We start from the raw sequence: 27505 nt of genomic DNA, 5'->3' as shown, positions 1-27505 counted from the left end.
GGATTAGGCCCAGTGCCTACATTTCTCACCAATAACCTAAATGTAGTATGTTGTTATATTTCATGCTGTTGATCTCTCTCTGCAATACACCTGTAATGCCATGTTCTATCATCATATATAAATCCTGAAATATAGTCCTTTATCTTGGGCAGCTCAGCTTAAGATCTCTCAATCATCACAGTACCAAGGCCAACTCTGCCAATGAAAAACATTTTAGCCAAATAATCTTAATAGAATGTTCATCTCCAAGTCAATGGGTTAGTTGTTCTGTCACCAAGGAAGTGATCAGATTTCTAAACACATCATGATTGCCAACAGTCTACAGAATATTAATTTATAACGCTGCTTTATAAATTAAAACTCCACCGTGGACGGTGCCAAGCCCGGTTGTGAAAGGAGAAGGGTTGGGCATGGAGCTAGCAACCTCATCCCGTAAAAACCCAGTGCTACAGAAATACCAACGGAAATTCCAAAGGCTCATTGCTGGGAGAGGAAGGATCTTGGAAGATGGGGATAACTGGCCTAGGACAGAGGATTCTTGCGAGGTGCTGTCAGCGGCCTATGCCCCAGCAGGGACGATGGGCTTACATAAATTGTAAAAATTAAACATAAACATATGATTAACATCAGCAGCAATTAAAATTTTGAATGTAGCTTCCCCCACCGGTGTTGATCCTCATATTTCTGTCCACAGTTCATTCAGAGTCGTTTCCAAGGCACCAACTAAAGATTGAAGATTTGATTACATTCTGTGCACAAGCTCTAACCAAGTTAGTAGAAGCACTTTAAACATTACAACCAAAGATTAATCCATTGGAATCAAAAGAGCACTTCTCCACTCAAGATAAAATTGAACAGAATTATTTTTTATTTGGGGAATTGTGAGAATGATCCAATAGTTTATGACTCTGTAAACCTTGCTATTTAAGAATTTTCATCATTCACAAAGCACCAGCTTGTATTTATATACCATAGCACTTAAAACATATAAAAGAAATTCAATGTTAAAATTTAATATTGATTCAGGCAAATCCAGTGTCTATGTATCACAATCACAATTTTCTTGATAGACAGGGATGAAATTTGTTGAACTCTCTCACATGCACCAGAATGGGAAAAGTTCTCTGGAATGTTACTTCTATATTCATCACCTTTGCACCCATCACTTCTGAACACACTTCATCTCATAAAAAAATAAACATCACATTCCTGCTAAGCGTGAACTCAAATCACCACTGCTAATGTAACACCACATTAACTTTTGCTGCTCATACCCTTACAAAGCTGTCCAATCAAAACAAAATATACGGTTTTTTCTTACGTTGAATGTAAAGTACAGTACGATAAACCACGGTACAGGGCTGGCTATTTAGGCCTGCAATGCAAAGACACCTTTTTTACTGCATCTTTCTAGATGCTCAGTCACTGAGTACATTGAGGAATGAGAATGAATGGTCTTTAAGCATGAAGCAAATCAAAGATGGGGATCGTGCTGGCATCTGTTTCTGAGCATAAGATTATCTGATTATTGTGAATAGTAGAAGAGAAAGCCACTTGGTTAACTCAGGCTCTGTTTCTTATATTCTTAATAAAAAGAGATAACCATTTATTTGGAAAGGCAAATTTCCAGGCCATTTTTATTTATTCAAATTGTCTATCAGTATAATAAACAATGTAGCATGGTCCCTTAGGGAATATATGAATTTGGTTTATTTCTTGTACAATGAAGAGGAAATACCTTTATGATGGTTCTGCCCACTAACAGGAGAAACAGAACTTGCCCCAGGCAGAATACCACTCCATCCTTCAATAAAAAATGGCTCTGAATGGAAGTTCCTCTCCCACAACTCCAATACCATCTCAAAGATAAACAGCACCATTCCCCAGACAAGCATTCAATAGCACATTCCTTTAGTTTCTATCATGACCATTCAGAACATTTTTATCCAGAAACTTAGCAAAATACAGTTTCTGTTTCACTGGGTTTGGTTTTGGGATTCCACTGAGTTCAGACGATGCATATCCATATCCATGTCCGATGCAATCCCTGCTCCCAAAATGTTTTCTCAATCAATAATGGGAAGGAATGAGAGTTGGAGGAAATGACAAAACTGGCAAACCCCCAAACACTGATAACTGTGAAGAGTGAAGTGTTAGCTTCTTTCTCAGGTTTCATCAATAGCAGTGAATTTATGCTGGTAGTTACTGCTAATGACCATTCACTGAATTTGATGATATAGTACTTAATAGTACCAAAAAAGTGCTGGATAAACCAGCAGATCTGGCTGTGGAAGGAAACAGAGTTGACGTTTCCGAAGCCTGTCAGAATTGGGAAGATGAGAAAAGAAGCTCATGAAATTGCAGGCAGCGTAGGGTAGGGGCAGATTCTCTGATAGAATAAAACTAGAGTAAGCTGTTATCTGGTCAATGACTGAATGCAGGTAATTAGAGAACAAGAATGCTAACCAAAGGATGTAGGAGCTGCAAAATGCAGAGCAGGAAGATGTGCCTGGCAAGTCAGTTCAGGCACCTCCTCCAACTACTGACATGTGGGGGCTAGGGAACAAGGTGGGCCGATATCACAGACTAAGAAATGAAGTTACCTGAATTTGTATATTTGAATATTGAGTCCAGAGGGCTGCAGCAAGCCCAGACGGATGATGTAATGCTGCTCCTTGAGCTTGCATTGGGCCTCATGGTAACTGTGCTGGAAGCCATGGACTGGTAAAGTCAGAGTAGCAGGCAATGAGAAGCACAGAGTTGCCCCTGTAGAATCTCTTAAACAGGGAAGATTCACTATCAGTGCCTCTTCTTGTTGAGAGCAAACTCTGATTTGTAGATTCTATATGCACTTCTGCCTAGTTTTTCAAGGGGAACGGATTTATTTCTTTACAGATAAGGTATGCAAGGAAACTGCATTTCTGCTCTGCTTTGGTTATTCCTTGTCTGAGGTTTAATTACACTACAACACTGATGCCCCACTTATCTGTGTAACAGTAATATGGAGTACACATTGACAGAGGTCTTTAAGGAAATACAAGGTAAACATTGAAGAAGAATACAAATGTTTTGGGTTTAGATGAATTAGGGCAGTGAGAGACTTGTCTGAAGCATAAACAGTCACAGGCCTACATTGGTAATGTAAACATAATTCTACAAAACTAAGCATAAGATTGTGCTTCTCTAATATTTTACTTGTGTGTACAAATTCGCTTTTCCTACCTGACCAGTGTGAACAGAATCTTCTGACACTGTCACCGTATCCACTCCTGACAACTTACTGGCAACACAGTGCACTTAGAGGGATTTATGAGAAAGCAATGGTTCCAACAAGTTAATCAAAGCCCTAGCGAAAAAGCTATAGAAAGCTAGTTTGGACATAACGTGAAACCATTGGCAACACAAAGAATGCAGCCAAGTGAAAGTGGCACGTGGTTTCTGAAACAAATGTACCATGAATACACAGCCACAACTGCAATTTGACTCCTAATATCTGCTCAGTCATGACTTTCGTGACATTCAGAACTGACGGCAATTGTGGACTTCTTTATTTATTGTTTATTTGAGACACAGTGCGGAATAGGCCCTTCCGGCCCTCCGAGCTGCACCACCCAGAAACCCGCAATTTAACCCTATCCTAGCCACGGGACAACTTACGATGACCAAACAAGCTAACAATCGGTACATCTTTAGTCTGTGGAAGGAAACCGGAGCACCCGGAGGAAACCCACGTGGTCACAGGGAGAACGTACAAACTCCTCTCAGGCAGCGGAGGGAATAAGAGGCTGTATTGTGTAATGCAGTAATATATCTGCATGTTAACCTACTATACTGATTTCAATACAGCTGAGTGTGACAAGTAGGACATTTGCTTCTCCCTTTCAAAAGATTTGACTCTTCCATGTTTTATACTTACCTGACAGGCACAAACTGTCGAACAAGCTGAAACACTAAGAAACCACTTGAGAAGTTAATACAAGGACCTATAGGAAGGAAACCTCTCTCAACATCTAGAACAATTCCTCGTTACTGTCTAAAAAAATGGTGCAATATTCCTGTAATTAAACAGAAGTAACAGCTGTACTGGACTGATATATTCTAAGGTTACTGAAGTGAAATGTTATTAGCATCTACCTCCAGAGATACTGACAGACCTGTTGCATATTCCAACACTTTGTATATTAAATACTAGACTGTCTCTGCAGTGAAATATTCAGTCCTTGAGAAACAGGATACTGGACTGTCATTGTGGTGAAATATTCAGCCAGCCCCTGTATACAAGATATTTAACTGCCTTTGCGGTGAAATATTCAGATCTTATACTTGTATACAAGATATTGGACTGCACTTGCTGTGAAATATTCAGCCCCTGTTCTTATATACCCTGCTCTTACTTCACAGAATGCAAAGCTCTGCAGATATCCAAAGATCTAAACAAACTTGGCAAAGATAGAACCTCTTTGTATCCAAAAAAGAATAAATAAACCATGATCAGATGTAGATATTTTAAGTAATAAAAAAAGATACTATTTAAGACATTAATTAAAACATTACTTGTACATAAAGTGCTCAAAAAGGTTTTACAATCATCTGCATTTACTCTAAACTCCAAGGAAACAATTGGTGATTTTATGGTAATTTTACAAGTGAATAGCAATGTGGCAATAAATCCTGTTAAGGAGGAAAGCAAAACTGAAGGCCTGGCAATCAGAAGAAAATGAGTCCATTTCACTAGTCTGACTAAAGATCAGAGAGTTACAAATTGATGCGTGAATCAAGGAGGAAGGCCATAAGACAGAGGAGAGCAGCATAAAACATCAGAAATACTGCTATGTTTTTCAAGTCTTACTGGCATACATAAATTCTTCAAAAGAAAGTATTCTTCATGCCCAGAACATGCTCTTCAGGGATCTTGTTCCATTTACATTCTCAGAACAAAGAGCAGAAGTTATCTTCAGGCACTATCAGTGAGATCGTGGGTAGGCATTATAGTTTTGGGGATGCAAGGGAAATGGAGACAAATATTGCCACTAAGGTAGTGTGGTGATCAGATTTAGGAGCCTCGGTTGAGATTCAGAAATGTTAGCAGCGATGAGAGGGGTGCCAACGGATAATGGAATGGCGGCTGCTGTTCTGTTGCTGAAGCAGTGAGACTGCTGCATGTGAAAACAGATGACCATAATTAGCTGAGGGAGGAGAAATCTGTATTAATGAGGTAAGGAAACAATGTTTAAGTTCTGACATCTCCTGCATTCGGCTGTTAGCTGAAATGGATGCCAAGAGTAATACATCATCTTCTACTTCATGGCAGCAATTTGGGAGGCCAGGTTCTCCTGAAGGTAGTAGAGCAGATACAGCTCATAATGTTCACCAGATTCCGGGACCCGAATACTGTGCCTTTCTTGGGGGTACACCTTGAAGGATTGAACAACAGTAATTTCCAAATTATAAAAAATGCTCTAGCATCTTTCACTGAAAGACACACAAAAAATTCCTGCAAGTAATCAATTCAGAAGTCTGGGTTTTCCTATGCATCGTCTGAATTCATGCCATTTCTCTGAAGTTACATCGAATATTTTTCTATTGATAATACATCACTAACTTGGAGATAGGTTGTTTATTGCGGTGACTTGTATCATTATTGAAAATAAGAAATTGTTCAATAAAATCTCAAATGTCTAAAATAATAAAAGGGATTATGCCCATGTTCATAACTTAATGCATTTTTGGACCAAATCCTATTTTTGACGAAAGTGCGTAACCGAATTTCGTTTGAGATGGTAATGATTTCACTTTTAGTTTAATGGATTACCTGCAAGTCGTATGGTCTCCCTGATCGAACGAGGAAGCTAAGGAGAACTGTGGTATGAGAAAAGTGGACATTTTCATCAAGGAACCCATGCAGCAGCAGTAGGCGGTTCGGTCTAAAGGTGAGAAGGAAGAGAAAAGGTGATCATAGTGTTTATCTGGAATAATTCACATTAAGCACAACATTGCTCAGGCAAGTTGTGAAATCTTGGGTGTTATTTATAACAACCATCCACGATCAGTGTCATGTCATCCATGTCATTAAAATGGACATAAAATTTTTTCTAATGTTACTCCATTTATCTGTCACAAGGATATATGATAATACCAACTTTAGTACTGAGCACATTCTTAATTGACAATGAAATTAAGAAATATTAAATATTAGAAAACCATATTTAAGTTCTAGTTGGAATATTATTCCAAGATATATTAATCAGGAAGACTAATTACAGCTCAAAATTTCATGAGTACCAGTTAGATTTAGCATAGCACATTAATAATCTTATTCAAATCATCTTTCTCAATCAAAATTGCCACTCTGGTGGATAACCTTGTTTTTTATTATGCTCAGTCTTAACAATTGTCACAGCAAACTCTTGTTTTTAAGCTTCTGGAAGGGACAGATCCACACATTGTCTTCTCTAAAACCATATAACCATATAACAATGACAGCATGGAAACAGGCCATCTCGGCTCTTCTCGTCCGTGCCGAACACTTCCCCACACCTCGTCCCACCGACCGGTACTCAGCCCATAACCCTCCATTCCTTTCCTGTCCATATACCTAACCAATTTTACTTTAAATGACAATATCGAACCTGCCTCTACCACTTCTACTGGAAGCTCATTCCACACAGCTACCACTCTCTGAGTCAAAAAGTTCCCCCTCGTGTTACCCCTAAACTTTTACCCCTTAACTCTCAACACATGTCTTCTTGTTTGAATCTCTCCTACTCTCAATGGAAAAAGCCTATCCACGTCAACTCTATCTATCCCCCTCATAATTTTAAATACCTCTATCAAGTCTCCCCTCAACTTTCTACGCTCCAAAGAACAAAGACCTACATTGTTCAACCTTTCTCTGTAACTTAGGTGCTGAAACCCAGGTAACATTCTACTAAATCTCCTCTGTACTCTCTGTTTTGTTGACATCTTTCCTATAACTCGGTGACCAGAACTGTACACAATACTCCAAAGTTGGCCTCACCAACGCCTTGTACAATTTTAACATTACATCCCAACTCCAATACTCAATGCTCTGATTCATAAAGGCCAGCATACCAAAAGGTTTCTTCACCACCCTATCCACATGAGATTCCACCTTCAGGGAACTATGCATCATTATTCCTAGATCACTCTGTTCATCTGCATTCCTCAATGCCCTACCAATTACCATGTATGTCCTATTTTAATTAGTCCTACCAAAATGTAGCACCTCACACTTATCAGCATTAAAATCCATCTGCCATCTTTCAGCCTACTCTTCTAACTGGCCTAAATCTCTCTGCAAGCTTCGAAAACTTACTTCATTATCCACAATGCCACATATCTTAGTATCACCTGCATACTTACTAATCTAACTTACTACCCCATCATCCAGATCATTACTGTATATGACAAACAACATTGGACCCAGTACAGATCCCTGAGGCACATCACTAGTCACCGGCCTCCAACCTGACAAACAGTTATCCACCACTACTCTCTGGCATCTCCCATCCAGCCACTGTTGAATTCACTTTACTACTTCAATATTAATACCTAATGTTTGAACCTTCCTAACTAACCTTCCGTGTGGAACCTTGTTAAAGGCCTATTGATGTCCACATAGACAACATCCACTGCTTTACCCTTGTCAACTTTCCAAGTAACCTCTTCAAAAAATTCAGTAAGATTTGTCAAACATGACCTTCCACACACAAGTCCGTTGACTCAATTAACCTTCTAACCAGTACTTTTTTGGACTGTAGGAGGAAACTGGAGCACCCAGAGGAAACTCAGGCATTCACGGGGATAAAGTACAAACTTTACAGGCAGCGATGAGAATTATTATCTCCCTTAGCCCCATTCTCCTGCCTTCTCGCCATAACCATTGACACCCTGACTAATCAAGAGCTGATCAACCTCCACTTAAGTATACCCAATGATTTGGCATTACTATGTCAAAAAATGTTTTTGTCTGAAAATATTAAACAGACTTAAAATTCCTTTTCTAATTTCTACCTCAATTAAACAATTATGTCAAGGGGATAGTTGTCTACATTTCACAAAATACTATGTATGAAATGAAAATCACTTAGATTGCTGAAGGAATGCTGAACCCGAGGCAAAACACAGCTACTGATGAGCATGGCTGCCGGAACTGACTTGCCTTGTCAGTTAAATATACTTAGAATTCCGAGGGTGCCTAGGATTGGGATGTAAAACACAGCAGGGATTGCCAAGAGGTGAAACTTACTCAAGTGGAAAGTGGTCCACTTGCATTGCTGCAGATCCGATATCATAACCACTCTCGTTTTTATCTGGGAGTCCCATGTAACGTTCTGTGTATCCAGTATCATAGAAGATCCACAGTGTTACAGGGGCTCCAGCTATGGCTACCTGCAAAAAAAAACAAACAGGTTGCAATACGTTAAGTCCACAAATGGCAAAGAAAGCACAGCTGCTGGTAACCCACTCATCTTTGAATAGAAAAAGGAATTGGATGGCCCTATATAAATTCAGTTTGAATGAGCCACACTTAACATCTATCAACTTTGAGAACATGTTAGCTATCACTATTTTATTTTTACAAAAGTTTCTTCAAAATGTTTACATTGCATCAATACACTATTGTACAATAAAACACAATTTTTATGTTTTCAAATTAAAATATGGTTATCACTGTCCACAACACACTCCCGTCTCTGAGATGCAAACTATCACCCTGGTGCAAGGACTCGACCCACACATCGATACATTGCTTTTACCTCCACAGATTCTGCCTGAACTGCTACTATTGAGATCTCCCAGTGGTTTGTTGTTTTGCTCCAGCTTCCAACATCTGCAGTAACCCGTTTCTTCCTCAAAACCACAGGTTCCCAACCTTTTTCTCGTGGGCCCCAGTGGGAACCAGTGCTTTAAACTATCATCCCTGGTCTATACCACTGTCACTGGCTCAGGCCAAACTAAGCCACTTTCATAATTTCAGCATCCTATTGATCCTCAATCTGAGCTTCTGAGAATGAGACTACTGAAAAAGTGGATTCCACCAGTACCGTAAATAATTATCAGAGTCAGGATCAGGATCAGAATTAATATCACTGACATATGTCATGAAATTTGTATGTGGCAGCAGTACATAATAACAGAAACTGTAAATTGCAGTAAGTATATGCATATTAAAATGTTAAATTAAATAAGTAGTGCAAAAAGAGTGAAATAAATCAGTAATGAGGTAGTGTTCATGGGTTCAATGTCCATTCAGAAATCAGATGGCAGAGGGGAAGATTGAATGTGTGTCTCCTGGCTCCAGTACTTCCTCTCTGAAGGCAGCGATGAGAAGAGGGCGTGTCCTGGGTGATGGGGGTCCTTAATGATGGATGCCACCTTGAAGATGTCCTGGATGCTGGGGAGGTTAGTGCCCATGATGCAGCCAATGAGTCCACAACTTTTGCAGCTTATTTCAACCCTGTGCAGTGCCCCCTCCCCCAATACCAGTCAGTATTGCAGCTGATAAGAACGCTCTCCATGGTACATCTGCAGAAATTTGTTAGTGTTTTTGCTGACATACCAAATCTCCTCAAACTCCTCATGAAATATAGCCACTGTCATGCCTTCTTTGTAGCTGCATCGATATACTGGGCCCAGGATCACATTAGCACCAGCTAATAAATTTTGATGGCAATAACTTTCTTATATTTAATAAGGGTATTTAGGACAATATTCCTTAGTAGACTGAGGATAGTTATATAGAGGTGCATAAAATTATAGGGACGGACAGTCGGGCTTTTCTCCCCTCAGGTTGTGTGAGACTAAAACTAGACATCGTAGGTTTAGGGCAAAAAATTAAATACTTAAAGGGAATCTGAGGGGTAACTTGACTGGAGAGGAGAGCAAATGTGGACCGAACTGCCAGCGGAAGTGGTAGATGTGGGTGCAATTGTAACATTCATGGGAAGTATGGATAAGTACATGGATGAGAGGGGCATGGGGGGGGGGGGGGGCCATGGTCTGGTGAAGGTAGATGGGATTAGGCAAAAATACCAGGCTGGCATGGACTAGATGGGGTGAAGAGCCTGTAGTACCTTATGACTCTGGTTATTAAGAACCACTACAATAATGCGTACATGTTTAACTCAGAGTTAACAGCAATAAGAACACTATTGAGTCTACACAAAGTCAAAATGGACAAATAGGCATTTCTTGTATGTTAGTCACACTTCAACCTCAGTCCTCACAGGAATTTGACATCCACCCCTCCCCCCCACCACCATGGCTTTGTCAAGTTTTCCAAAGCCAAACTAATGATAGAACTGTACAGGTGAATATTGAGATAGCACCTTAAATATGTCAGGTCTCCTCACTAGACCCATGAGGGACAGGTAACCTCCATACGACCAACCATGAATTGCCACCCGTTCCAGGTCAATAAATCTGTACTTAGCAGCCAGATAGTGTAGTCCTTCCACTTGATCATCAATTTCTACTTGCCCCTGCAGAAGAAATGTACACATTAGAACATTAAACCCAATACAAATTCAGCGTTTATAATCTCCATATGCACAAAGCACAATTTTTATTCCTTCATGGGACGACATCATTGGGAAGGCCAGCAATTATTGACCATTCCTACTTGTCCCTGAATTGAAGAGGTAGTTAAGAGTAAACCATTTTTAATCAGGTATATAGGATAAATTTCATTTTCTGGAGGTCTTCTGTGAACCAAAGAATCCAATGATTTCATTATCACCATCACTGATTTTTATAGTTTTTAATATAAGTACCAGATTTATTTATTTAATTGAATGTAAACTCAAATTATAGTCTCCAGATCAACAATCTCTGGATACGAGACAGGTAAATTAACTGCACCCACTAATGTGTAATTCATCAAGAAAATTATCAATTTATAAATTCCGGGCTACCGCAAAATGAAGAATTTCAAATACAATTTAGTTTGCACTTAAAATTAATACGTATGTATTGATCACCCCCGCCCCCACCCCACTGCCTGAACTGCTTTTGAGGCTAAGAATTTTATAAGTAGAGTCCCCAAAGTGATTCGCTGCTCTTCCAAAGCTTATTTCTCAGCCCTTCCCGGCACGATCTGTAGAAATAAGTGAGCCGACAAGTCATTAAGTGATTCATGAATTATTCCTTCTGTAATAGAGCCAAAATATGCTAGGCTTTGTTGCATGAGATGTAAATGAGATTTTAATGGTATTTATTCACAGAGTGTGAATATTGCTGGCAAGACAAACATTTATAGTCCAAAATTCCCTCCAAGAAAACTTCCTCCCACATTTTTTCCTGAAAAGAATTCCAGTCCATTCTCTAAATTCCACCATCTCTGTCATTTTTGCTTTTATGCCAATTCTTTCCATACATGCAGTTCTGAAATGCCTTCCTGAATCACAGCTTCTCCTCTACAACAGTTAACAGAGCCAATGACTGCATCTCATCTATATCAGCGGCACTTTGTTAGAGACACCTGTACATCTGTATCTGTATCTAATCAGCCAATCATGTGCCAGCAATTCTGCATAAAAGCATGCAGACATGCTCAAGAGGTTCAGTTGTTGTTCAGACCAAACATCAGAATGGGGAAGAAATGTGACCTAAGTGACTTTCACTGTGGAGCGATTGTTGGTGCCAGATGGTATATTTGAATATCTCAAAAACTGATCTCCTGGGATTTTCACGCACAACTTTCTCTAAAGTTTACAGAGAATGGTACGAATGACAAAGAAACATCCAGTGAGCAGTGGTTCTGTGGGTGAAAATGCCTTGTTAATGAGAGAGGTCAGACTGGTTCAAGCCGACAGGAAGCTGACAGTAACTGAAGTATCCTTGCGTTACAACAGTGGTGTGCAGAAGAGCATCTCTGAATACACAACACGTCAAACTTTGAAGAGAATGGGCTACAGCAGCAGAAGACCACAAACATACACTCAATAGCCATCTCATTAGTTACAGGAGGTACCTAATAAAGTGGCCACTGAGTGCATTTCCCATGTCTCTTCCCTCACCTCTGCTCCTCTTGGACAAAACAAGGATATAGAACTCCCTCGGTTCTCAGCTTCACGCCACTAGCCTCCATATTGCATGGATGACTCTGTGCAATCTCTGCCAGCTGCAACAAAATTCTACCGCAAGTCACATTCTAACCATTCAGCACTATCTGGACTACTCTTTCATTCCCATAAAGCACTCTTAAAATACCTTCTCATGTAATGGCAACAGTACAGCATCCATTCTTTCGCCTCTTCCCTTCCCATCATCTAGGAACCCAAACAGTATTTAAGGTACACGCACAAAATGCTGGGGGAACACAGCACACCAGGCAGCATCTATGGAAAAGAGTACAGTCGACGTTTTGGGCTGAAACCCTTTGGCAGGACTGGAGAAGAAAAGATGAGGTGTATATTTAAAAGATGGGAGGGGGAGGGGAGAGAGGAACACAAGGTGATAGGTAAAAGGGGAATCTAATAGAAAAGCCAGAAGGCCATTTAAGAAAGAAAAGGGGTGAGGAGCACCAGAGGGAGGCGATGGGCAGGCAAGGAGATAAGGTGAGAGAGGGAAAAGGGGATGGGGAATGGTGAAGGGGGTGGGAGGTTTTAGAAAAACCTAGAAGTTTGAGTAATCAATGTTCATGCCACCAGGATGGAGGCTACCCAGATGGACTATAAGGTGTTTAAGGTGATGTAGTGATTCACTTGCACTTCTTTCAATCTATGTGGTCTATTCTACACTGTAAAAATAAAACAAAAAAATTAAAAGATCGCTTTACAGAGCAGCTGCACTAGTAGGGACTTGGAGCTCCCCACAGTCTGATTCTGTAATTCTCCATCCCACTCAAAGCCATCTGACTGTTACCTTACCTGTCACTAAGCTTCAGGAACACTTCCATCTTTTGTCTGGACATTTTGCAAACTTCTAGACTCACAGCTGAATTCCACAGTTCGGGGTAAAGCTCTCTCACAGTATCATAATTGCCCATTTCTGTAATGAGACAGCCATCTGCACTATTGGCACAGTTTTAGCTGAGCACAATCAGAACCGCTGGATAGCTCAGCTTTCTGCATCATTTCCAATTACTCGGCATTCTCAGTCTCTAACAGCTCTAATCTGAAAAATACAGTTTATTTTCTTCAAATGCTCTCATCAACTCTACAATTATCCTGCATGGCCTCAGCCTTTTACTTTACTTCACCAAACAATTGATACTGGAGTGTACAATCATCACAGTGATATTTGATTCTGCACTTTGTGCTCCCTGAAGAGGTATTGATTGTATCCAGTTCACCACTCCCCACTTCCTCTGCATTCTAAAACCTGATTTCTCACTTCCCAAGTTCCAATGAATTTGTGACCAGAAAGGTTAATATTATTTCTCTTTGCACAGAAGCTGCCTGACCAGCAGAGATTTCCAGCATTTTCTGTCTTTATTTCAGATTCCCAGCATCTGCAGTTGGATTTTCATTCAACGTTTATTGTCCATCCTTATTAATCACTAAACTGGACTGTTTGCAAGATGGAGGGTATTTCTAGTCGTCATGTTGGTGAGGTTGGAGCCACGTAGGATTGTTCTGTTGTAGGCAATAGTAAAGGGCATTAGCATACTAAATGGAGTTTTAAAGTAATCCAGAATCAAGATCAGAATCAGGTTTAATATTATTGACATGTGTTGTGAAAATTGTTGTTTTGCAGCAGTGGCACATTAAATTACTGTAAGTTACAATAAGAAAAAAAAATGTTGTAATTCAAAAGGTGAGGTAGTGTTCATGGTGAGTTCAGAAATCTGATGGCAGAGGGGAAGAAGCTGTTCCTAAAACACTGAGTGTGTACTTTCAGGCATCTATACCTCCTTTTTGATGGTAGCAATGAGATGGTGAAGGTCCTCAGTGACGGATGCAACCTTCTTGAGACAAAACCTTTTGAAGACGTCCTCAATAATTGGGAAGCTGGAGCCTATAATGGAGCTGGCTGAGTTTATGAGCCTCAGAAGGTTTTTTTCTGACTCTGTATGTTGGAGGCTCCATAACAGATGGTTATGCAACTAGCTAGAATGTTCATCTGTGGAAATTTGCTCATCTTTGATGACATACCAGATCTCCTCAAATCCAATAGCTTCATGGTTACTATTCTTAATCCACATTGCTTTTAATTCCAGATTTAATTACTTGAATTTTAAATCCCCAGTTACTATCATGGGATTTGAATTCATTCCTCCAAATTAATATTCCAGGCCTTAGAGTTGCTACCACCCAAAATCAAATTACCACTTAACAATAGCTCCAGCATTAAAAACTAATTTTGTTTGGGTTAACTGTCAATTTTTCAAGCTGATATTTCCAATTTTTATATCTGTTTAAAATAATTTCCCTTTAAAAATTATTTCAACTTCTACAGGCAAGAACAGCTCCAGGGCCCCAGGTTCAAATCCTCACTTTGGTTGGGGATTGACCTCATTAACATATTCCCATTTTTATTCCGTACTCTTTAAACTGTTTAAAAGTTCAGCTTTTTACTTCATGCTTTGCTCTCTCCAAGAAACACACACCAAATGCTGGAGGAAATCAGCAGGTCAGGCAGGACATATGGAAAGGAATAAAGAGTCGCTGTTTCAGACTGAGTCCCTTTCCACAGATGCCACCTGACCTGCTGAGTTCCTCCAGCATTTTGTCTCTGTTGTTCTGGATTTCTAGCATCTGCAGAATCTCTTGCGTCGCCAAGAAACATTCAAGGTTACCTGCTCAATCTAACCTCACAGATTAAAAGGGGAAAATCTTGAAAGCAGATTTCTGTGCCATCAGTTGTAAACAACTCATTTTTCCATGGATTTGAAAATACAGACTGCAGCCACACACACACACACACACACACAAAGCCCGTATAAGGAACTTTCTCCAGAGCAACTCGTGTCCTTGCTTCTCTTTTTTCATTAATCACAGCCAAAAGGTGATCAGACTTTTTGCCCTATCACTGCATTAGGGTTAGGAGATAGGGAATTCAGCAGACAGGACTTCAGTAACTTGCCGGATATGCACATACTCATTAAGACACAGGAGGAGCCACTCGGCCCTCTGAGCTCAAGCTGGCTCCAAGTAGAAACCCCTTTTGGCTTATTTCCTTGCTGCACTATGACAGCCCTGTGTCTCAAGTCTACTAATTTCCCTCTTTGATCATTAGTCATATAGCGACATGAAGGGATCATTTGTAGCAGCCAATTAACACACTGGCACATTTTTGGGGGACACGTGGAAGGAATCCAATGCAGTTATTGAGAAAATGTGCAATGTGAGGATTAAATCTGGGACTCTGGAGATGAGAGGCTGCAGCACTAATTGATGCATTATGTGCCACCAGCTACTCAGTTGCTAAACCAGTGGCTCGGAAGCGTCGTGGTTAGCGTAACACTTTACAGCACCGGCAATCCAGGCTCAATTCCCACCGCTGCCTGTGAGGCGTTCGTACATTCTCACCATGACTGCGTGGGTCTCCTCTGGATGCTCTGGTTTCCCCCCATCATCCAAAGACATGCAGGTTAATCGGTTATTGTAAATCGGCCCGTGATTAGGCTCAGATTGAATCAGGGTGTGGCTCGAAGGGCCTATTCCATGCTGAATCTCGATAAATAAATAAATCACCTGGCTGAACCATGCTCTTATAGTCTAGGTTTCGATTCCCAACCTGGGGTCCATGCTATAAAAAAAGGTGTGAAGACCTGGTTTAGAAGGACTGCATTTACATGGGACATATAACATTACAGCATAGTACAGGCCCTTCAGATGTTATACTATCCCTTTAAACCTGCTCTGTAAACAACCTAACCCTTCCCTCCAACATGGCCCACCAGTTTTTTTAAACCATCCACGCACCTTATCTGAGAGTTTCTTAAATACCCCTAATGCATCTGCCCCTACCAACACCCCGGTAGGGCAAACTGAATTTACGTCAAGAGGAGAACATTCTACCTACCATTTTGTACTTCAAGGCACCTTCAAATTTAAGGCCTCTGTGACAGGATCCCCTGGAATCTATAACAACTACAACATAGCCGAGCTCTGCCAGTGTATTCAGGAGTAAGTATTTAATTCCCTTAAAGCGATTGTTCACCAGCTGCACCTACGGGATTAAAAAAAAAGTTTCGTCTCTAAGGTAACATTTTTAACGATTCTTAGTCCAAATCAGTTTTTTTCATAGAATAAGTAATAAAGCAAAAACATAAGCTTTATAAAAGGTTTTGAGGAAGTAAATACTGAGGGAATGCTTCCAAAAAGACACACGACATTAAGGTTATTAAACCAAGAAATCCAACATAAAATTCAGAAGTAACTCCTTCAAAGGTTCACTTAATATCAAAGAATGTATAGAGTATACAACGTAAAATTCGTGTTCTTCACAGATATCCAGGAAACAAGAAACCCCATAGAATGAGTGATAGAAACACAGTAGCCAACCCTCCCACCTCCCTTCCCACAAGCAACAGCAAAAGCATCAACATCCCTTTCCAAAACGTGATGATATTATGGAAAATAAAATAAATACTAAAAGATGTTTTTTTTGGGGGGGGAGGGAGAAGCTGGACACACATGTTAAAGCCTGCAATTGAAAGTCACCTGCTCACATTCTTCTCTTCACTGGACTAGTCATCTCTGCATCGACTTCATTCTAAATGAGAAGCACCCCCCCACCTGTTCCCCATCCAGAAGCCAACCTCTGAGCAGCTAAACAGACAGTCTTTTGGGTGTGAGTGGAGAAAATAATATACAGCCATTGAAAGGAAAACAACAAAAGACATCCAAATATCCTTAATGGGGGAATGAGCTCCTACAAAAAAAAATTAATTTAATGGAGTGCATTTCTGTTTCAGTCAAGTAGAAGACTGTATCAGAATAAATAAAGGAAAATAAAAGCCGTTGCCTATAAAGAGTTTGTACATTCTCACTGTGACGGTGTGGGTTTCCTCCCACAGTCCAAAGACCTACCGGTGGGAGGTTAATTGGGTGTTGTAAATTATCTCGTGATTAGGCCAGGATTAAATTGGGAGTTGCTTGGCAGCACAGCTTGAAGCACTGAAAGGGCCTATTCCACTGTATCTCAATAAATAAAGCGACTAAGTCACAGTGGTTAAGGCGTTGGACTAGCAATCTGAAGGTCGTGAGTTTGAGCCCCAGCCGAGGCAGTGTGTTGTGTCCTTGAACAAGACACTTAACCACAGTCCACCCAGTTGAAAATGGGTATTGGCAAAATGCTGGGGGTTAACCTCGTGATAGACTAACATCCTATCCAGGGGGAGCAGGGGGTCTCGAACTCTCAGTCGCTTCACGCCACGGAAACTAGCATAAGCACCGGCCTGATGAGCCTTTAAGGCTCGGGACAGACTTTAACTTTTAACAAAGTCACAGTAGTAGTCTACATGATGAAAGTAAAATAATATGACCAAACTACTGGATAAGAAGGTATACTACAACAGGAGAGGGACATATCCCATCCACCTCAGAGAGGAATGAACTTGCTCACCAACTTTGACAAACATCATGCTGAGTCCATCCGCATCAATGATCCCAGTAGGTGGGGTGCTGGTCTAAGCATTCCAGATAGATTAAGGACCAGATCAATGGCTGAACACTGAAATTCATTGTAAGTAGTCTGTCTCAGGGTAGCAGGTCATGTCTCAGATTCAGGCTCGCACTTATCTGTTACACGTATGTTGAAACACACAGTGAAATACGTTGTCTGCACTAACAACCAGCACACTGAAGGATGGGCTGGGGACAGTCTGCAAGTGTTGCCACTCAGTCTGATGCTAACACAGCACACCCACAATGTTCCGCAGAACACAAACAGCAACAGCAACCACAGCAGCAAAACAAGTCATTTTCCCATCCGACCTACATATACATATATATAGGCAGGACTTCAGCCCCAGAATACGCCACTTCTAGTCCTTGTTCCCAGAATCTCAGACTCGTACACACCAGGCCTCCAACTTTGGACCAGTTTGACCTTCAGGTCTACCTTTATATAGTTCAAAAATTCGTGAAAATAACATAGCAGAGGTTTCTGAAAAGGAGATGGAAATATTCCTACCTGTGGGCCGCCATACGTGTAAAGGAGAGTGGGGTATTTTTTTCTAGGCTGTAGATTATGTGGCTTGAACATCATTCCATGCAATACGTCGCCGGACTTGCTGTGAAAGCTGAACATCTCTGGAGGAATGTACCCCTGAAGACAACCTGAAATGCATCCAATGAAGTTTCAGGCAAAACCAAGAATTGTACCGGCCCTTGTTTCAACAGCCAGGCTAATCTCATGAATCTCAGAATATTATAGATGGAGCCATTCAGCAAGTGCAGTCCTCTTTCAAAGTCCAGTTTAATCAACTCCCAAAGCCATTCTTTATAAAGCTGTTTTCACATTTTCCAATTGCTTATCCTTAAAGCACGGAGTTGACTGTAACAGTCCAATATCCAATGTTACAACCTCTTGTTTTCTCCCCCATGGTTGAGCCAATAATCAAGTCCCTAATTCCACTGGAATAGGACCATAAGACATGGGAGCAGAATTAGGATATTAAGCCCACTGAGTCTGTTCCAGTATTCAATCACATCTGATTTATTTTCCCTCCCTCTCAACCCCACCCTCCTGCCCCCTCACTGTAACCTTTTATGCCCTTACTATCCAACAAACTGGGTTTATTTCCTGCTGCTGTCTGTAAGGAGTTTGCACATTCTCCCCATGACCATATGTGTTTCCTCTGAGCGCTCTGATTTCCTCCTGCAGTCCAAAGACATACCGGTTGGTAGTTTAATTGGTCATTGTAAATTGTCCTGTGATCAAGCTAGGATTAAATTGGGGGTTGCTTGGTGACACGGTTCAAAGGGCTGGAAGGGCCTATTGTGCGCTGTATCTCAATAAATAAGTAAATAATCAAGTATCTACCAACCTCCGCTTTAAATATACCCGATGACTTGGCCATCATAACCGTCTGTGGCAACGAATTCTACTCTGAGGCTGTGCCCTCTGTTCCTAGACTCTCCAAGTAACTACAAGTAACATGCTATAACAAGTAACCTTTCAATATTTGATAGGTTTCAGTAAGATACCGTCTCATTCTTCTAAGCTTAAGCAAGTCCAGGCCCAGAGCCATCAAGGTTCTGCACTCCATCTTCTGGGATAGTTGATGCTAATGGGGCTCGTAAAAGTTGGTGGTCTAGTCCATTCCCTTCTAAAGTGGTAGGGATATGTCCCTCTTCAGCTTGTTTCTTTACAAAACAACATTGTTTTGTGCTTAACAAAGGAAATGTAACACTGGAAATTGGAACACAAATTGATGTCAATTCTACTCCCTCTTTAGCATCTGGAAGCTTTTACAATTAAAGATTTCACAAATCTTTCTGTAAAAAAAAAAGAAAGACCGCCTTCTCTGGTCTACACACACAACTATGATCACTCATATTTGGAATTATTCTACCGTATGCCCTCTGTACCCTCTCCAAAGGCCCCATCCTCACTGGATATATTTGGTGTCCCAATTCCAGCTGCAGACAACAGTTTGCGTAGGCCAACAAACACGAGAAAACCTGTAGGTGCTGGAAATCCAAAGCAACACACAGAAAGTGCTGGAGGAACTCAGCAGCGTCAATGAAAAAGTGTGAACAATCCACATTTTGGACTGAGATCCTGTGTAGGCTTAGTAACAACCTTGTGTTGTTCACACTCAATTTAGGTTCCCATACATCTAATGCACTGAAAATTTTTTTAAAAACCCATGCTTTAATGGGAAGTTGGTGCTATTTCTACTCAACCTTCAGCCTCTGGAAACATTTATCATTTGAACCTTTCACATTAAAAAAAGTCCAACCTTTATTTTCAGAAAAATAACATCACCTTTTATAACCTATACACAAGTGCAATCACTCATGTTCTATTAGATACCTTGTGCATCCTCAACAAAGGCTGAAGAACCTGTTGTAAGAGTATTTTCTGTCTTTATGGCTTATTAACTGTGCTGTCAACTCTTCCAACCATCCTAAAGGTTTTGTGCACAAAAACCATCATTCCCAATCTTCTTGCATTCTTTTTAATCCTTTAGCATTGAGAATATGCTGTACTTCCTCCTCTTTTTGCCAAGCTAGCTGTCAGTGAATGCCCTTTATACTTGTGACTGCTCTGATCTCCATTTCCCTCTAACCCTCTCGGTAATAATTTCTGACACAGCCACTATGACAAAACATGCAGCTTCACCAGGACAACAAGAGCAAGACTTGCTGCATTTTGCTTTATTAACAGCAGCAAAAGTACCTGGTGACTCCAACATCGTGACCCAGAACTCTCTCCGTTTGCAATGAGAGGTTTCTTCTGATCCAGATAAACCGAAGATGTGTACACAGTGCGGGTGGTCCTGATTGCTGAACTTGGTGACAAACATATCAAAATTCTATAAGCAAATAGGAAAGAAAGAATTATAACTCTATTCCAGTAGAAATAATAGATGCACATTAACCCAATGCAGCAGTTGAAGTGTTTCCCCCCCGATACCAACAATCTATAAATATAAACATAACAAATTAAAGCACAGTGTGTTTATTTTATATTATTATGAATTATATAATAATGGGTCCTTAAAGTTGTTATAGCTTGGGAATGGTAATGGGGACAAGCTCCCACTACCTATTAAATACTCCCAATGGGGTGTGTCTCAAATAGCCTCTGACAACCAAGTCCGGCTCCCAGCCTTCACATGTGGCTTAGCTACTAAAATCTGGAGCTGGAGCCCCTAAAGTCGTCCTATGCTGACTTTAATGCTGACTAGCAATTCCTGTGACGCTGCTAGTGCTAAACTGTATTGGCCTCTGACATTGCGATGGATTCATCAGCTGCGTGGAGAGGACGAGCCTGTTACATGGGCAGGCCAGGCAACACAGCCTGTCTTGCGTATCACGAAGACAGCTAGGACACAATGTCCATGGTTTACCCCGACCAACAGAGGGCTTCAATAAGTATATGATTTACGAGGGGTGATTGCTAAATTCGTGACCTAAGGTAGGAGGAGTCAATTTTAGAAAATCTAGCACATTTACTTTTCAACATAGTCCTCTCCTACATTTACACTCTTAGTCCAGCGGTCGTGGAGCATACTTCCCCTTTGTAGAAGTCAGCATTGGTTCACAGCAGGGGTGATTGATAAGTTCGTGGCCTGGGGTAGAAGGAGATGAGTTATATAGCTCTTGTTACATGCACATGCAGTTCAACTCTTTGACTGAAAATGCAGAAAGTTTAAAGTTAATAACTCATCTCCTGGAGGTCCAAGATCCGTATGCTCCACGACCGCTGGACTAAATGTGTAAATTTAGGAGGGGACTATGTTGAAAAATAAATGTGCTAAGTTTTCTAAAATTGACTCCTTCGACCTTAGGCCACAAACTTATCAACCACCTCTCACATACTATTTTACCGTTACTGTATTTGTATAACTTTCCTCAACAAGTCTTCTAAATAAAGATCTCAGTAAGAAGGGTTAGAGACAAGTTGTATAAGTGATAGTAACATTGAGGCAGTGAAATGGAAACTTTACCTGGCTGACAAAACATTTGTGAGAGTAGCCTAACTGTGTCAGTCGCACAACCTCTGTGGGAATTTCATAGCTCACTACATAGAGATGGTGTTCCAATGGGGTATCCTTAGTACCTTGAAAATAAACCAGGCGAGAGGCTTCATTCACCCATATCTGTCAAAAATGCACGAGTTGAGAAAACGTCAATCCAGACTGTGTTATTAAATATTAACACAGAAACAAGATGCTATCCACAGTCCTGTTCAGAAGTATTAGGCACATATGTATAGCTAGAGTGCCCAAGACTTTTGCACAGTCATGCAGTAATTTTATGTATTGCACTGTACTGCTGCCACAAAAAAAAACCAAATCTTATGACATATGTGAAAGATGATAAAACTGATTCTGATATGGGTCTCGATTGTGGACTGAGAGTGGGAAGGGGGCAGGGAGAGGGGAATCATGGTTGAGAGAAGGGAAAAGGGAGGGAGTGGAAGGCAACACAGAGACATTCTGTAATGATTAATAAATTGTTTGGAATTAGATGACTGTGCCTGGTGTCTCAGGGCTGGGTGGGTCTGCATCCACGCCACAACCCCTCCCTGCCCTGGCACTCCTCTGCCAACTGTCCCATAACCCTCCCGTGGTGCTCCACCCTCGCCACTCTCAACCTCTTTTGCTCCCGCCAGATTTACAAACCGGCTCTCTGCTCCACGTTGACAAATACAGTACTGTGCAAAAATCTCAGGCATCCGAGATGTATACAGTATATCTCTAAGATTTTTGCACAGTTTTCTACATATATATGCCTGAGACTTTTGCCTAGTCCTGTACTTGAAGATCATTTCTTGTTTCATTACAAACATTTGCGGCTAGTCAGGCAACTGCTTCATCGTATCCTAACAAGACCCTGTCTCATCCACTGAAGTTAGATCTCTTTCTTCCCTAGAAGTTCAATCTCTTCCTTCTTAGAAGTATAACTTATCTTCTTGCCTTTCTTATTCATCTAAATCTTAAGGAATATGGTCCACTTAGGCCACTTCACTCCCCAGCACTAGGTCCAAACATGGCTTTATCTAGCTGGACTGTGAACATTTCAAGGGTGTCCTAAATACACTTAAGAAATTCCTCCCGATCCAATCTTTCAGTGTAATATTATCCCCGTCAATAATCTCCCAACATCACCCTTTTACAATACCTGCTCCTCTCTGCAATTTCCTGTAAAATTGATCCTCCACTTTCCACTCAAGATTCCCATCACATTCTCTTTTCCTTGCTAGTTCTAACCAATCAAATTCTCTTCTTGCCCTCTCAAGGATATCTCCCTTTCCAAGAACAATGCACTAGTGAAGCACACCACGCCCCACCAACCCCCTACCCAAACATTATAGCCATTCGGATAATGGCAATTCGCTCTTGTGTAATCCACAAATCATTCATATACAGAATGAAGATGGTCTCATGGAACTTTTGTGAAAAAAATAAACAAACATTCCTTCCTCTACAGTTGTCATTGTCTAACACAATAGGTACACACCATAGACCCATGTCTCCCAAGCACTTCCCAGTCTCCAGAGGTCAAAGGTAACTCTTCTTTGATTGGACATTTAAAGTCATCTGAGAAAAAAGTATGTATATTAATTAGCTCTCATGTTAGATTAGTGTAAATTAGAACTTTTAAGAACTAACTTAACATTTCTTTAAATCAGATTTCATTAGTATTTAAGGTCCAAGCACAATCTTTTTGCAGAGAAAGCATTACTTGCTCAAGAGACAATTGTGAGCTTAAGCAAACTAGATCTTCACCAAGGACGGTACAAAGCCTGGTTGTGAAAGGAGGGTTCGGCCTGGGGCTAGCAACCCCATTCTGTTAAAACCCAGAGCTACAGAAATGCCGACAGAAGCTCCAAAGACCTCATTCCTGGGAGAGGACACCTGGGGACAATTTGAAAGACTGGCCCAGGACAGAAGTCTCCGGTGAGCCACTGTCCGTAGCCTATGGCCCAGTAGTGGTGACAGGCTAAGCATACAAGGTCATTTTGTTAATGTGCATTTTATCATCATTGGAGAAGTTCTGGAATTCTCAAATTAGTACCTATGTGGGAGCAGTACCGTCAGGAGAGCAGCCTCAAAAGAGCACAATCTTTATCTGAACAGCAGAAGGTAAAAAGATATCTCGGGTATTCCCAGTCTCAAACACATCCCAAAATCTTAAAGGATTCTGAACTGAGATCAGGGAGTTAAGAAAAGATGAACTGAAGGCACATTTAATTTCTCATTGTCATGTTCACTTAATGGATACATTGGAATACAAGTACTTATGGGTTGCATCTGGAATGTGTGGAGAAAACCTTTTTTATTTAATCAGACATTCAACAATTAGAGAAAGCCTGGAATCTGACAGAAATGGAAATTACTGATTCAGCTAAAAAATTTTATAAAATGCCATTGAAGTATCAAGTATGATTAAAACGCAAGCATCTGCAGACTTTCTTGTGTTTAAAATACGATTAAAGTCATTCAGGACGGATGTTGAGAGAAAACAATATGTTGAGTGCAGCACAGTAGTGTAGTGTTAGCATAACGCTATCACTGCGCTAGTGACCGGGGTTCAAATCTGCAGCTGTCTGTACGGAGCTTGTACTTTCTCCCCATGACCATGTGGGTTTCTTCCAGTATTGATACTGATGCAAAAACAAACCAGTGGCAGTAGAGGGAGAATAGCCCCAGTAAAGATTGGGCTGAGAGACTAAATTCAGTCTGTATTTATACAGCATCTTTAACACATGGGATATTAAACAGCTCATTCAAAATCAAATATTCACAATAGTTTTAGAAGCACAGACTTCCATTCAGTAATTACAGCAGTACAAAAATGTGTAAGATCAAACAAGGAGGACCAAGTTGAAAAGTAATAGAAACTCCTCTCTTTCATATACCTCAGTTCAGTTCACTCCTGAATTTGAAATGCTAAACTTGAAGTCAACAATTAACATAAATTATTAACATAACAGCAGCACACACAAAATGCTGGAGGAACTCAGCAGATCAGGCAGCATCTATGGGAGGAATAAACGGTTGATGTTTCGGGCCAAGACCCTTCATCAGGACTTCATCAGAGTAACAATTTTTATTATTTACAATGTATTCTGAATAATGAAATACCTTAAAAGCCAGATCTTGTTTTGGGAAAAAGAAATAAGAGTTCTAATAGCTGCTAATACACATGGTTTCAGGTTTAACAACATGCAAGGCTCTGTTTTCCCAAAGAGTACCTACCTGGAGATGGGGAACCCCCGCTGGACCGTTTATACTTGGACTCCTCCAAGACAGCTGTAATTTTGTAGAGATGCCGAAAACCAGTTTTACATTCAGAGGCAAAAATGTACTGAACTTCATCTTCCTTAGTTTGAGGGAAAATATGAAGTATATCATGGACCTGCAGAGAAGAGGAGAAAGCTGCATATTCAACCCACTGTACATCTGTGGCTTAGCCAGGGTGAACGGATCCATATTAATGTCTCAACCACAATATTGATTATGACAGCAGCTAGTTTATGAACTAAAGAGGTGGCTGGTACCTACGTTTATCCAAATGTCTGTTGTTTCCTCATATATGATCAATGGTGTTATGCTGTCAGGCACAGATTCCATAAGCTTCTGCCGTTCCACTGCATCACCCACCACTGGGATAAACAAAGTAGGGGGGATCAGAACGATCTGGAGCCTTGTTTGGGGCCGATCCAACAGGATGGCCCAGGCGCTATGAGAAAACCAGTATTTTACACATTCAGATATGTTGACAATATTTAGTTTGATTTGATTTTTTAATAAACAGGGTTTATACAATTGAAAGAAAGGCAGCAATTAAAAAAAATATTTGGGATGAATTTAACCAGTACCATAATCCTTGTATAAAATTTAACACAAAAAAAATTAATGACAGAAAAAAATTCAGAATCCTAAAATATATTTGTTGGAACATAGGGCCATGCTGAGGTAGGCCCACTCATTAAAATTATTATATAATGCTCAATATATGAATACTCAGTCCAGTGAATTAATATTCAAAAGCCTGGTATTCAATGCCTTACAAATAATGAATACCCTGTCTTTTGACACGGATCTTCCAGAAGCACAAAGACAGAATATATACTTTCTGAAAATAGTTTGACATAACACAGGAATGAAACAATTACTATTATGAGAAAAATACAGCAAATAAGTAAACAGTAACTGAAGAAGTGTGCCTTCTAAAAAACCTAGTTTCTTAACACAGAGATCTTTAATATCTGGTAGCTCACTGGATATACCTCTGAATGGATCGCCACTATTTCAAAATTGAGAAGGACCATACAACATTTTAGAGCAGGGTTTATATGATGTCATGTGGATTTCACAGATCTACAGTGGCTGAACAGTATCTAAAATTAGACAATTTGTACTCTAAGAAGCGTACATTTCTTGCCTTTCTCATTTATGTTATGATTATAAACTAGTCAGTAACATACGCACTATTTTCCTTCTCGCGTCCATCCAACCCGTGCAATGTATTCAGTTCCTTTAAAAAGAATCTCAAATGGTTGGACCAACTCCTTGTCGACAACACTTGCAATCTAAAGAAAAGCAACAACACCTCTGTTACTTTGGTTGAAACTTTGCATATTTTAAATTTGGTGGAACTTATAAACACTCACCCTTCCAATGGCATTTATTGTTACTTCCGACATCTTGAAAGTTATCTTTGGATTTAGAGTTCCTGCAACATTGAAATAAAATGAATAAAACATAAGCCATCTGGGAAATAGAGAGTTTGATAAGTTCAAAGACACACTTCTTTTTATATTTAATTATTGTCAAGTGAGAAAAGGGTTAATAAAGGAAATTAATTCATTTATTGCACAGTTTAATGTTTCACTGGAACCTTGTTAGCACTTAAATTGAAATCTGAATTCTTATTCCAAGATTCCTCTCCACAGTATTCACAAGAGGCACAGAATGACATTATTTGTGTTCACTCTATTAACAGTGAATACTATAATATTGACCCCTAAAAAAGTTAGTGAATATATTGATGTACTGGGTTACCACAAAATATAATGGTGGTGTAGCTTGCATCTCTATCATATTCCATCTGTGTTTGCCCCTCAGCTTTGACAAGTGTGACATACCTTCATTCATAAATGTAACTCACAATGAAGTGCAATTAAATGGCAAATGCATTAGTCAGTAATGACAAAGGGAAGCCCACTCTAATTAGCCTGCCAATTAATGTGACTCATGAGATTTCAACCTACAAGCTGGAGAACAAATAGGGCACAGTACAAAATGACTCCACTTTAGACCCAGACACAAAGCTAAATGTGAAGTTATACATGTTACTCTGGAGAACATAATTACTTACTGCCCATTACACTGGTAGAGTTTAGGGCAGCAGTGAAGGTCCTCCATCTCTGGTGGTGGTCACAGCTTTCCTCATCATAAGACCATAAGATATAGGAGCAGAATTAGGGCATTTGGCTCATCAAGGCTGCTCTGCCATCTCATCATGCATGATCTAATTTTCGTCTCAGCCCCAATTTCCTGCCTTCTCCCCATACCCCATGCCCAGTCCAGTCAAGAATCAATCAACTTCTGCCTTAAATGTACATAAAGACTTGATCTCCACAGCTGCCTGTGGCAAAGAATTCCAGATTCACCACTTTCTGGCTAAAGAAATTCCTCCTCATCTCCATTCTAAAAGGACACCCCTCTAGTCTGAGGCTGTGTCTTCTGGTCTTAAGACTCTCTCACCACAATAAACATTCTCTCCACATCGACTCTATCAAGGCCTTTCACCATTCAATGGGTTTCAATTAGGTCGCCCCTCATTCTTCTGAATTCCAGTGAGTACAGGCCCAGAGCCATCAAACTCTCTTCATATGACAAGCC

The 27505-nt window shown here is 40.4% G+C and overlaps 1 protein-coding gene across 4 annotated transcripts in view; it reads right to left on the bottom strand.

The window, feature by feature from the left end:
- Window positions 1-856: 856 nt before the first annotated feature.
- LOC132382527 (dipeptidyl peptidase 8-like) overlaps window positions 857-27505 on the bottom strand; it is a 68131-nt gene continuing 41482 nt past the window's right edge. For 2 of the 4 annotated variants that reach the window (XM_059952815.1, XM_059952817.1), the window contains exons 8-20: window positions 26272-26333; window positions 26090-26190; window positions 25160-25337; window positions 24854-25013; window positions 23112-23191; window positions 21596-21748; window positions 20323-20458; window positions 18109-18254; window positions 15994-16140; window positions 10353-10505; window positions 8270-8412; window positions 5813-5924; window positions 857-5414 (exon numbers count right to left, since the gene is read on the bottom strand). In XM_059952815.1, coding sequence (XP_059808798.1) covers window positions 5298-5414; window positions 5813-5924; window positions 8270-8412; window positions 10353-10505; window positions 15994-16140; window positions 18109-18254; window positions 20323-20458; window positions 21596-21748; window positions 23112-23191; window positions 24854-25013; window positions 25160-25337; window positions 26090-26190; window positions 26272-26333 — 1688 coding nt within the window. In that variant the 3' untranslated portion in view covers window positions 857-5297. Of the gene's footprint in view, window positions 5415-5812; window positions 5925-8269; window positions 8413-10352; window positions 10506-15993; window positions 16141-18108; window positions 18255-20322; window positions 20459-21595; window positions 21749-23111; window positions 23192-24853; window positions 25014-25159; window positions 25338-26089; window positions 26191-26271; window positions 26334-27505 lie in introns of those variants that run through there. The other 2 variants (XM_059952818.1, XR_009508373.1) reach the window with 2 other exon arrangements.

This window comes from Hypanus sabinus, chromosome 28 (genome assembly GCF_030144855.1).
Source record: "Hypanus sabinus isolate sHypSab1 chromosome 28, sHypSab1.hap1, whole genome shotgun sequence".
NCBI lineage: Eukaryota > Metazoa > Chordata > Chondrichthyes > Myliobatiformes > Dasyatidae > Hypanus > Hypanus sabinus.
Note: the sequence above shows the minus strand (reverse complement) of the source record. Positions and strands in the feature narration are given on the sequence as shown.